This window comes from Carcharodon carcharias, chromosome 20 (assembly GCF_017639515.1).
Source record: "Carcharodon carcharias isolate sCarCar2 chromosome 20, sCarCar2.pri, whole genome shotgun sequence".
In the NCBI taxonomy this organism is placed as follows: domain Eukaryota; kingdom Metazoa; phylum Chordata; class Chondrichthyes; order Lamniformes; family Lamnidae; genus Carcharodon; species Carcharodon carcharias.
The window spans coordinates 42,044,132-42,057,260 of record NC_054486.1 but is presented as its reverse complement, the minus strand read 5'-3'; the positions used below and the strand labels follow the sequence as shown (position 1 = coordinate 42,057,260).

General features: G+C 45.4%; 1 protein-coding gene across 2 annotated transcripts in view; it reads right to left on the bottom strand.

Annotated features, from left to right (window-relative positions):
• arhgap5 (Rho GTPase activating protein 5) overlaps window positions 1-13,129 on the bottom strand; it is an 80,931-nt gene that overhangs the window by 22,109 nt on the left and 45,693 nt on the right. For both annotated transcript variants that reach the window (XM_041214422.1, XM_041214421.1), the window contains one exon: window positions 5,703-5,834. In XM_041214422.1, coding sequence (XP_041070356.1) covers window positions 5,703-5,834 — 132 coding nt within the window. The remainder of the gene's footprint in view (window positions 1-5,702; window positions 5,835-13,129) is intronic.

Sequence of the window (13,129 nt, the reverse complement as noted above, 5' to 3'; positions counted from 1 at the left end):
GTCAGAGGACTGGAGAATTGCAATTGTTACACCCTTTTGAGCCCAGCAACTAGAGGCCAGTCAGTTTAACTTCGGTGCTGGGGAAGGTTCTAGAAACCATAAAGAGACACAAAATTAGTGGTCACTTAGGCAAATACAGGTTAAGGAAAATTAGCATGGATTTGTTAAAGGCAAATTGTGTTTAACTAACTTGAAGATTTTGATGAAGTAACATAGAGGGTAATGCTGTTGATATAGTGTACATGGGCTCCCAAAAGGCATTTGGTGTTAAATGGATCCAAGCCAGATGCTGAATTTCAAAACAAAACAGATCTTTTCCTTGTTAGTAGGTTTAATCACAGGATGTCATATTAAAGATCACTGTCCCCTAACTATTAACCCAGTGTCCCAGTAGTCTCTGTATGTGATCTCATTCTTTAATCAAACAATGCCCAAAACCTGTGTGTATTTAACAACATAAATCAACCAACAATTAACATTTGATAGTGTCACACAACAGACTTGAGAGCAAAGTTAGAACTTTTGGAACAAAAGAGATAATCACAACATGGGTATAAAATTGGCGCAGTGATAGGAAAGAGTAGTAGGTAATGGATGTTTTTCGAACTGGACAAAGGTTTGTATTGGAGCTCCCCAAGGGTTGGTGTTGAGGCCTTTATTTTTCCTGATATATATTAATGACCTAGAACTTGAAGTACAGGACACAATTTCAAAATTTGCGGATGATATGAAACTTGGAAACATTATGAACTGCGGGGAGGAGGAGTGTAGAAATTCAAAAGGACACAGACAGGTTGGTAGAATGCTTGGACAAGTGGCAAATGGAATTCAATGCTGAAAAGTGGGAAATGATTCATTTTGGTAAGATGATGATGGAGACACAATATAAAATAAGGGTATAATACTAAAGTGAGTGGATGAGCAAGGGTACCCAAGTGTATATATGTGCATAAGTCACTGAATGTAGCAGGACAGGTTGAGAGCAGTTAATAAAGCATCCTAGGCTTTATTAATAGGGGCATAGAGTACAAGAGCAAAGAGGATATGTTAAACTTGTATAAAACACTAGGTTGGCCTCAAATGGAGAATTGCATCCAATTCTGGATGCCACACTTTAACCTAATGCCTTCACATCTTTCCTAGAGAGATTGTGCAGAAGATTCACAAGAATATTTCCAGGGATGAAGAACTTCAGTTACGTAGATAGAATGGGGAAGTTGGAGCTGTTTTCTTGGTTAAGAGAAGAATTGATAGAGGTATTCAAAATCATGACAAAACTGAACAGAGTAGATAGGGAAAAACTGTTCCTATTGGTGGAACAAGAGGGCACAGACTTAAGGTAATTGGCAAAAGAAGCAATGGGGATATGAGGAGAAATCTTTTCACGCTACAAGTGGTTAAGATCTGGAACGCATTGCCTGAGGGTATGGTGGAGGCAGGTTCAATTAAGGCATTCAAGATTACTATCTGAAAAGGAAAAATGTGGAGTTACAGGGGGAAGCTTTGTGACTTTCTGGTTTGCATTTTCACTTACCTGAGCTTTGCATACAGCATCGCGCATTGCATGAGCAATGTTCGCTCATCCATGGTTTCTTCCCCTCTCTCTTCTTTCCCCAGGAAGACAACACAATGAAGTAGAGACCGGAATGGTTGCAACTGAAGTGCAGCCCAAATGAAGGGATTAACACGGAAATGTCAGAGTCTCGCTGCAATAATGGCTGTGTTCATTTTGAAATCTTCACTGATGTATTGCTCGGAGATTCCCCTGTCTGTCGGATACAGGTACTGCACCACAGTTTAGAGTAGAGTAACTGCCCAAACCAATGCTGCCCTCGCATGGCTGGAAGTTATTTAATTCAGCCCCATGGTAAAGAATATTTATTGTTCATGATTTTGCTGTTCATGAGGTATCGCGGTAACGTAACCCCACGAATGGCGGGGCTTTAGTGTATGTTGAAAAATAGACCTGTTATTACATATTAATAAAGCACATAATCCAAAATTGTCAGTTTAATTCTTTAAGCTCGGTTTTTGAGAGAATTGATATAAGAGCACAGAAGTTCCTAATTCCTTTTTCTTGTCCCCTGTCCTCAATTTGTCCTTCATTTACTGCCCTACCATTTCCACAGCGAAGTGGGTCCAACGTAAGAACTTTAAAAAATGCACTGCAAACAAAAAGGACTAAGTTTTCTCACAATTTACATTAACGTTGAAACTGATATCAAGGTCATGATCAGGTCCTGCCACGTTAAAGTTAGAAGTGTTTGGTATTCTATCTAAATAACTGTTCACCCATACCTGTGCAATTGAAATTGGTTTACTTTCCTGGCTGGCATATTTTCTAGCATTCTTAACCCACCACTATAAGCTAAGATTCTCATTATTCAAACATTCACAGTGGTGGAAGGAGGAAAAGAGCAATCTCAAATTCTTCCCACACAGGAAGAGGCAGATAGTAAATAAAAAATTATAGGTGGTGCACGTAGTGGTATTGTCACTGGACTTGTAATTCAGAGATCTCGGGTAATGCTCTGGGGACTGAGGTCTGAATCCCACCACGGCATGCTGACCATGAAATCACTGTTGATTGTCGTAAAAACCCATCTGGTTCACTCTGGAAATCTATTATCCTTACCTAGCCTGGCCTACATGCAACTCTTTAATGGCCTAAGCAAGTCGATAAGGAATGAAACCAGATGGGGCTAGCCAGCATCGACATAGGCACCGGAAACAACAATGGCAAACTCATGAGCATGGGGGCTTGTGCCAAAATTGGGACAGCTGTCTCACAGACTAGTCAAGTTGAGTCATACTCATGGAATCATGCCTTACAGATAATGTCCCAGACACCACCACCACCACCATCTCATGTTTCCTCAACATCAACTCTGGACCCCATGATGTCTCATGACACCAGGTCAAATCTGGGCAAGAAAACCTCCTGCTGATTATCATGTAGCGTATGTATGTACCATAGAGTACTCCTCCATGTTGAACATCACTTGGAGGAAGCACTGAGGGTAGCAAGGGTGCAGAACATAATCTGGATGGGGGAATCAATGTCCATCACCAAGAGTGGCTCAGTACAGATCGAGCTGGCCAAGTCCTAAAGGACTACTAAACTGGGTTGTGGTAGCTGGTATGGGGACCAACCAGGGGGAAAAACATACTTCTTCCTCGCAACTTGCCTGCCGTTGGATGACCACCACAGTCACTGTGGAGACAAAATTCTGTCTTCACATCAATGATATCCTCCATTGTATTGTGTGGCACTACCACCATGCTAAATGCAATAGATTTCAAACAGAAATGATAACTCAAGACTGGGCAAACAGCAGAACTGTATTCAACCAGAGTCTGTAGCCTCATGGCCCAGTATATCCCCCACTCTCCCATTACCTTATCAAGCCAGGGATTAACGCTGGTTCAATGAGGAGTGAAGGAGGGAGGAGGAAAGGAGGACATGCCATGAGCAGCACGAGGCATACCTAAAAATGAGGTGTCAGCCTGGTGAAGTTACAACACAGGACTACCTTGCGTGCCAGACAACATAAGCAGCAAGTGACAGACAGAGCTAAGTGATTCCACAACCAATGGATCAGATCTAAGCTCTGCAGTCCTGCCACATCTAGTTGTGAATAGTGGTGGACAATTAAACAACTCGCTGGAGGAGGAAGCTCCACAAATATCCCCAACCTCAATGATGGGGGGGGCCAAGCACAGTGCAAAAGGTAAGGCTGAAGCATTTGCAACAATCTTCAGCCAGAAGTGCCAAGTGGATGATCCATCTCAGCCTCTCCGAGCCCCCCCAGCATCACATGCCAGATACTAGTCTTCAGCTAATCCAATTCACTCCAAGGGCCTTGACAATATTCCAGCTATACTACTAAAGACTCATGCTGCAGAACTTGCTGCGCCCCTAGCCAAGTTGTTCCAGTACACCTACAATACTGGCATCTACCCAGCAATATGGAAAATTGCCCACGTATGTCCTGAACAAAAAGCAGGACAAATCCAAACCAGCCAATTACCAGCCCATCATTTTACCCTCGATCATCAGTGAAGTGATGGAAGGGGTCTTCAACAGTGCTATCAAGCGCCACTTGCTTAGCAATAACCTGCTCACTGACACACAGTTTGGGTTGCGTCAGGATCACTCAGCTCCTGCCCTCATTGGTTCAAACATAGACAAAAGGGCTGAACTCGAGATGAGAGTGACTGCCCTTAACATCAAGGCAGCATTTGACTGAGTATGGTCCTGGCAGAACTGGAGTCAATGGGAATCAGAGGGAAAACTCTCCACTGGCTGGAGTCATACCTAGCACAAAGGAAGATGGCTGTGGTTGTTGGAGGTCAATCCTCTCACTTCCAGGATATCACTGCAGGAGTTCATCAGGGTAGTGCTCCAGGCCCAACCATCCTCAGCTGCTTCATCAATGACCTTCCTTCCAGCATAAGGTCAGAAGTGGGGATGCTCCCTGACGATTGCACAATGTTCAGCTCCATTTGTGATCTTCAGCTACTGAAGTAGTCCATGTCCAAATGCAGCAAGACTTGGACAATATCCAGGATTGAACTGACAAGTGGCAAGTAACGGTCGTGCCACTCAAGTGCCAGGCGATGACCATCTCCAACAAGAGAGAATCTCATCATTGTCCCATGACATTCAATAGCATTACCCTTGCTGAATCTGCCACTATCAACATCCTAGTGGGGGGCGGGTTACCATTGACCAGAAACTGAACTAGACTAGCCATGTAAATACTGTGGCTACAAGAGCAGGTCAGAGGCTAAGAATCCTGCAGCGATTAATTCACTTCCTGACACCCCAAAACCTGTCCAACATCTACAAGGCACAGGTCAGGAATGTGAAACATCCACTTGCCTGGATGAGTGCAGCTCCAAGAACACTCAAGAAGCTTGACACAATCTAGGACAAAGCAGCCATGTTGATTGGCACCCCATCCACAACCATTCGCTCCCTCCACCAAGGACGCACTATGGCAGCAGTGTGTATCATCTATAAAATGTACTGCAAGCCCATGACCTCTACCACTTAGAAGGACAAGGGCAACAGACACATAGGAACATCACCACCTGGAAGGTCCCCTCCAAGCCACTCACCACCCTGACTTCAAACTAAAGCACTATTCCTTCGCTGCAGCTGGGTCAAAAATCCTGGAACTCCCTCCTAACAGCACTGTGGGTGTACCTACATCACAGCGTTTCAAGGCAGCAGCTCACCACCACCTTCTCAAGGGCAATTAGGGATGGGCAATAAACCCTGGCCTAGCCAACGACGCCCACATCCCATGAATGAATAAAAGAAAGTCAATTCTTGTATTTCCTCAGGTGTTACAAAGTACTAATAAAGGATAGAAAACATTAGATTCATGCCATCTGGGCCTACCGACAGCAGGCATATTTCTAAAGGTGGGCAGAGGAGACGAATTAACCTATGAGAAGGGTTTGAACAGATACTCAGCAACAGTATTCAATAACACCAATGATCAATGTTCAAAATTAGCTTTGATTACATTTTATTAAATATAAAATTTACCTTCAAAATCATTGTTTGAAATATCATGCATCATAAATATAATCAATACTGAACAAGGAACTTCTCAGTAACCAACAGCTGAATTTCCTTAATGTCTTAGCAGCATATACTTAAAAGAATAATCAAATCTCATGTTACTTACTAGCTGCTTCCAATAGCTCTGAATGTAGATTGTAGGGAATAAGTGGATCAGGTAGATCAGAAAAGAAAGCCTTAAGAGCTCCTGCCACTGCATTGACAGTCACATCCATTGCCACGAGATCAATGTTGTGATCTAAAAGATAGAATGAAGTAACATAAATAGATAGAAATTATCACTTTCATTATACAGAGGTGCCTTCTATGGGGGAAACAAATGCAAACAGCTATCTGCAAAGTTTCCCTTTAGTTCCATAAATGCTATATCAGCCAAATTCTTTGTAGCTCTACAAAATCTGAAGTACAATGAAAAGCATTTAAATAAATTGGCCTGTTGGTAAACAAAGTTTCTGTTGTCTCATCATTTTTCCTGAGAAACCACCATTTAAGGAAGATCTATGATTTACAGGCTAGTTTGAACAAAATACACAGAAACTCTAATGAAGGCAGAGGGGCAAATGACAATGCTCTAAGGTTCTCACACCCAACTGTGTTTTTCAACAACAAATGTATCCAAGTTAATGAACAAAAGCATATGAAAGCTGTTATTATTTACTTAGCCATACAGTTTTTTAAATTTAAAAATATTTATCACCATCCCAATAAAGTCACCAGGTCACCAATTTAATTATCATGGCTAAGAACGTAACTATAAACTTTGGGTGTGAATCATATGGCATTTCTTACTATAAAATCTAAGTCTTGAATTCTGCATAAAACTTTGAATGCAGACATTCTGTATTTATAGATTTTTCCTGATATTGCTGTTTAAAACTAAATCTCTGCATTTCTAAATCTCTGTATATAATGTCTAACTGAAAGCAAGCCAAAACAAACCTAAATTAATCAGATCCCCTTGTATCACTATGTTTAGTATAAATTTAAAGGAATCATGAAAAACATAACCTATTTCTTTTCTAGTTTGCATTTGTGCTGATATTTCCGAAGATAAGAGGGGCCCCCCCAAAAAATGTGGCAGTTGAAAATTAACACACTTTGCCAGCCTACCTTCTGCACTGCAAGTAATTTTTTTTTGAAAATGAAACACTTGTATTAACATTTTTTGCCCCATCTCAAAACATAGCTAGATCCTTTTTTCCCCTCAGGTGGAGGCTGAGATTGAAGTGAGAGGCAGAAGCTTTCGTAACAACCATGCTTTTTCCTACCATGTCAATCTTTTTCTCACACTGGCAGAGCCACCTATAGCATAACTTGGCTTCAACCGACATGAAGGAGAAATTTCATAAAAATGATTCTGGGGGGATTTCCATTTGGTTATTGATGCTCTTATAATAATAAAGACAAACTCCCACAAAAATACCATCTTTCAAATGATACATTAGAACTTGGCTCCATTGGTGCTATCAGGTTGATGTAGACGATCCCAAGATATTATTAGAAGAGGAGCAGGCAAGTTATTCCATAATACCCTAAATAACATCTATCATCCCTCAACCAACAACACAAACAGAACACATGGCCATTATCTCATTGCTATTTGTGGGACCTTACTATGCGCAAATTGGCTGTTGCGCTTTTTATATGACAACAATCATTACATTTTTTTTAAAAAGGTACTTAATTGGTTGTGAAACAACTTGGGACATCATGAGGATGTGAAAGAGGCTTTATAAATCCAAAAAACTTTTAGTGTGTAGAATTTTAGCTATGAGGAAGGATTGGATAGGCTGGAATTGGAACAGAATAGCCAACAGATTTAACTGAGGTGCAAAAAATTACAAGGGTCCCAGATAGAATGGATAGGAAGGATCTATTCACCTTAGCGAAGAAGTCAATAACCAGGGAACGTGGATTTACAGTAATTGGTGGAAGGATTAGAAGGAAATTGAGGACAAACTTTGGTCACCATAGGGTGCTGCAGGTGTGGAACTCTTTGCTTCAAAAGATGCTAGAAACAGAAACCCTCATTGCATTTAAATAACATTTGTATATGTACTTGAAGTGTGATAAGACTAAGGCCAAAATTTTCCGCTCCCGTTGGCAGCGAGGGTCATGGCGGGCGTGACAATAAGGCCAAAAATCAGTTTCACGATGTGGTGAAGACAGTTTGCAATCATCCGCTTTGCCCGTCACTGGCGGGCCGCGCTTGCATCTCATTATCCCACCACGTCGGCGTGATTTCAGAACGGCATGATTTATGACTGCCTTTAAAAGGCATGCATCTTACGGGCTGAACTTCGAGGGAACTCAGAAGTGAGCACACACAGCCTTGCGCAGTGCTCGTGAGGATCACACGTAGGACATCAAGGAAGAGGGGAGGGTTGTGGGGGGTGGGTACAGACAAGTCACTTTTTCCCTGGCTGACTTTCAGTGCAGTGCCAGGGCAAGAGCTCCAGTGCAGGTGGGGCCGGAAGGGGGCAAGGCAGCACAGACTGAAGGAAGGACACAAGCACATACCCAGGGGGCGTGGTGTGGAGTTGGTGGGTGAGTTGAGGTAAGTGGCCACGGCACAGTCACTGGTAGACGTGATCACAGCCCCTTGCAATGTCTTTATTAAGGTGTGAATCAGCATCCCTCATGGGTCAATCTAACAATGCAGCCTTGCAGTGCCTGGTTCACCAATGGGAGGAGCAACACCCTCAAGATGGTGTGGCAGAGCCCACTGCTCACACAGCTGAAGATCCACAAGTCGTTGCTCAACCCAGGGTCTATGGACGGTGCTTGTCATTCCTGCAGATGACGGAGAACCAGTGTCGCCAAAACTGCGCATATCTAGAAACTGATTGATGCCACCTACTGCCGGATTTGGTGCCACGAGGACATGGAGTGCATCCACTGCTAGTGGCCATAAAAGTGACCATGGGCTCAATTTTTACACCAGTGGCTCCTTCCTGTGAGAGATTTCGCAAGCCTCCACCCTCAAGTACATCCAGGTCACAGGCACCAACTTCTCCAAGGCACAGGTCTTTGTGCGTTGTGACGGGGTCAGGCAAGCCAGGAAGCAAGAACGCAGGGATTTGCAGCGATCTCGGGGTTTTCTACAGGTGCAGGGTGCCATTGGCTGCACTCACATGGCGCTTACATCTCATGGCAATATGCAGTCAATTACTTTAACCGCAAGGACTTCCACTTGCTGAGTGTCCAGCTGGTCTGCGGCCACCACAAAGGCATCTTATAGGTCTGCACATGAGTCCCAATGAGCGTCTATGACTCTTACATACTAAGCAGGTCTCAGACTCCTGACATCTTCCAGAGTCCACAGAGGCTGCAGGGTCGACTCCTCAGGGACAAGGGCTACCCACAGAGGATGAGGCTTATGACACGCATGCAGCTGCCTCAAACTTCCAACATGAGGCTCATGCCGCAGCCCAGACTTTGGTGGAGCAAATGATAGGTATATTGAAAACAAGGTTCTGGTGCCTCAACAGGTCTGATGGAGCACTGCAAAACAGTCCCCAGAGGGTGTTGCGCATCATCATAGCTTGCTGCATGTAACACAACCTGGCGGTGCAAGATGGGGGAGGACTTGAGATGGAAGAGCGGCACGTCTCCTCCGACGAGGATGATGTTGAAGGGATGAGGGAGATGAGGTTCTCAAAGGCAAGGTGACAGCGATGAGGCCATAACACTGGCCAGGCGAGGCAGGCACGCTAGTGAGGCCCTAATAGCCGCACAATTTGTGGACCATGGTGACAAGATGCAGCGAGGTCAGTCCTGCCATTCTCACTTTGCAGCTGTGAATGTTTGACTCCTGTGTGGCTGATGGCAGTGCACATACTCTGCAGGATTTGGCACCATGAGGACATGGAGCACATCTACTGCCCAGTTTCTCAGGCTCATGTCACGGAGGTGCAGCAAACACCCTAATAAATCACAAGATTCCAGGAGGATGATGATGATATGCAGTCAGGACACTCCATAGATCTTCACATTACCTCTGTGAATGTCTGACTCTTGTCTGGCTGAGGGCAGCTCGCTTGCACTCTGTGATCAGGGTCATATCATGACCCTGTGACTGTCCAACTTTAAATGCACCTGATCCTTTGTCAGCCTTCAGCATCTGTCCCATCAGGACCATACCGCCACTGGGCACAGATGCTGATGGGCCAGCCCCACCTCAAAGGTGCTGAGAGCACACAGAAAGACGCCTGCCCAAGATATTGCGGCAGCAATGACGAGCACCATCAAGATGCTGGCATCACTACTGTGTCCAGTGAGTGCGAAGCCAAACCATCACTTTGCTCTGAAGGTTACACACTTCACAGGAAAGAGGCCCTGGACTGAGACACTTGCCTTTATCTTGTGTAGGAACCAAGGTTTCACATGTGAATGAATAAACACTGCTCATCATAACAAGGAGCCATTCTTGGGAGTTTATTTACAATAGTCAACATTACGATTAACACCTGTGCCCACGTTGTGGTTATGGTACTGGGTTTGTAACCCCAAGATCAAGAGTTCAAATCTCACGATGGCAAACTATGAAACAATGTAACTTCATCTGAAACAGATGGAAACGGGTTTGTACTCAAAAGAGTTACAGCAAGCATGGTATCATGGAATTACCCTTCATTCTGAAGAAATTTTAAGAGCTTGGCCTAAATAGCCAAGTGGTTATGGTACTGGGTTTGTAACCCCAAGATCAAGAGTTCAAATCTCACAATGGCAAACTATGAAACAATGTAACTTCATCTGAAACAGATGGAAACAGGTTTACTCAAAAAGAGTATCAAGAGTTCAAATCTCACAATGGCAAACTATGAAACAATGTAACTTCATCTGAAAACAGATGGAAACGTGTTTGCAATCGAAAGAGTTACATCTTAAACTTATTTTGTTAATTTAGTTTAATTGTTTTAACTCTAAAAGAGTTACATCTTAAATTTCCTAACCTGGCCGCTACCTCTTGGTGCTCCCCTGGCATCCATAGTGGAGGTGGAGGCAGCCTGCTGACTGGTATGCCTTGTTGTCTGTGATGACTTTGGCAGGCGTCCTCTGGAGGGCCAAGATCTGGTGGGCCCTGGCCTGCTTTTGGTATCCGCTGTCAGCCAGGTGCACTCTCCTCGGCTTGTGGAGGTGATGGGGTCACAGGAAGGGAGGGATTTGGATTGGCCAGACGTCCCCGGGTCACCTGGGTGATGGCCCCAGGGTGTCAAACTGCTGGTTGGTCCTCCTCCCTATGGGTGGCTGATGGCCCCAGGCTGACTCCATGAGAAGGGGAAGCTGGAGAGAGTTTGAACTGCCCCACACACCTCTCGTATTGACACTGTTGGAGGCCAACTATGGATCAGCAATGGAGTTCAGCCCCCACAGCAGTACAGGACCAATGTCCTGGACCAAGGTCCCCATGGTGGCCACCATCCTATCAATGTTGGCCTTGGTGCGTTGGTATGCCGGCGCTTCCAACTCAGACTGAAGGCGGACAGACTCCTCCAACATCCCTTGCAATCTGAGGAGTGCACCTCTTCCTGACGTTCCAGTGATAGTCTTTGCAGCTCCAACAACTGATTGAGGACCGGAGTCCAGAGGCTCATCATCTGACTCAGACTCAGAAGATTCCTTGCCTCCAGCAGTCCTCCGAGTGCCAGTGACCTTGGATAGCCTGCCTCTGCCTGCTGTGGAACAGAACGCTTGCTGCGCTCACCAGGTTGCAATCCTGTGGCTGCTCTACATGTAGGTCCCACCGTGGTGTGTTTCGCTGTGCTGGAGGAGGGTGTGCATGGGTGCCTTGACAGGTCTTCCAATGATGCTGCCCTCAGGGTCCTCATCCGAGGTGCACCTCATCCGAGGTGCTTTTGGCGCTGGGGTTAGGGTCAAGGTTGTCCGAGGGTGACATGGCGGGTGTACCTAGGAGAGAAAGTGGAGATTATTAGTGCTTGGCAGCCACGTTACACACAGAACAGTACACTCAATAGTGTTGAGAGGGGGATAATCTGGTGCAGCATTCTCACATGGATGCTTGCTGCCAACCGCACCTTCGCCACAGGAACAGTCCACATCCTCTCCGGCCAGCTCCAACTCACAACTCTTAAACGGAGTGAGGACCTTGATGTCCAGCACTCCATCCCAGGTTTGGGACCTCTCGCATTGATTGAGCGCTATCTTGCCCTGCATAAAGACAGGTGGGGAGAGAGCGAGCAAGGTGCAAGCCAGGCCAAATGAAAAGGATGCCAGGCGTGTGCTTGTGCTGAGTGGAGCCACAGATGGGATGAGGAGGTGATCGCCAGAGGAGATGAGGCCTGATGGAGGTGCGAGAGTGAATGGTGATGCCCCTTGAGCTGACAGTGAGTGTGAGATGCCAGTGAATGTATGATGGGCTTGTGAGTGGTTAAGTTGAGATTGATGAGATGGTTGACTTGGCCTGGTGGCACAGATGAGACATGCATCCTTTTCAGCACTGAATGGTCTACCTCTTGTGTGCAGCGTTGGCACTGACCACCTCTGCCACCACCTCCCAAGCCGGAGTGGTGAGCTTGATGGGCCTCCTGTGGCTACAGTGGGGGTTGAGAACATCACGGTGGGCCTCCATTGCAATCAAAAGGCGCCCCAGGGATGAATCACTGAATCGGGGGCTGCACTCTTCTTGGCTTTTGGGGCCATGTGTACACCGGAGCAATCTTGGTGTATTGAGAATTGTGCACGCGGCTGCAGTTTAAATATGGCACCCAGAGTGAAGAAACAGTTAGGTAACAGTGCGGCGGACAAATCAGAGGCTGACTGCCAGCGATCCGGCGTATTTCCCGTGACTGCATAATTTATGAGGCTGGAAAATCTGCCATTGCGACTGGCAGGTAGAACATCTTTCTTCACACTCGCTACTGAACTTAGAACAAATCAGGCACGATTCTATCCTAAGAGCTGAAAAGTGAGATTAAGCCAGATAATTCTTTCCCTGGCACAGACATAGGCTGAATGGCCTCCTTCTATGCTATGGGTTTCTATGATTTTACTTTCAGTATACAATCACTGAATTCGGTGTTGCAGAATTGGGTTACATCCATTAAGAACCTCTAGAAAGAAAAATCGTTTTCATGTAGCACCTTTCAAACCCTCAAATGCTCAAAAGTGCATCAGAGGCAAGGGAATAATTTTGAAACATGGCTATCGTTGCCAAGAAGGTCATGTTTGAAAACTATTCTTATCTCGTTGAGGAGCAGAGGTCAGCAACTTCACCTCCCGAAAGACCTCAGGCTTTCTGGGCAGGTCGGGAGTGGGCTGCACATGAGCCATTTGCATCTCTAAGTTCTTTGGGCCCAGGACAGATCCAGTGTGCCTGCGCTTAAAGGAATAAAAGGAAAACGGCACGAAAACCCGGGTCAGGTGACTGGGTGCAAAGCGCCATGAAAGACAGGGGGCAGGGAGAGGCCCCACAAAGGGGAGAAGGGACCGGAAGATGTCCCAAAAGGAATTCCCAGGTAAGGTACAGAGACAGGCAACAGAAACAGGTCTCGGTTAAGTGAAGGAGAAAGA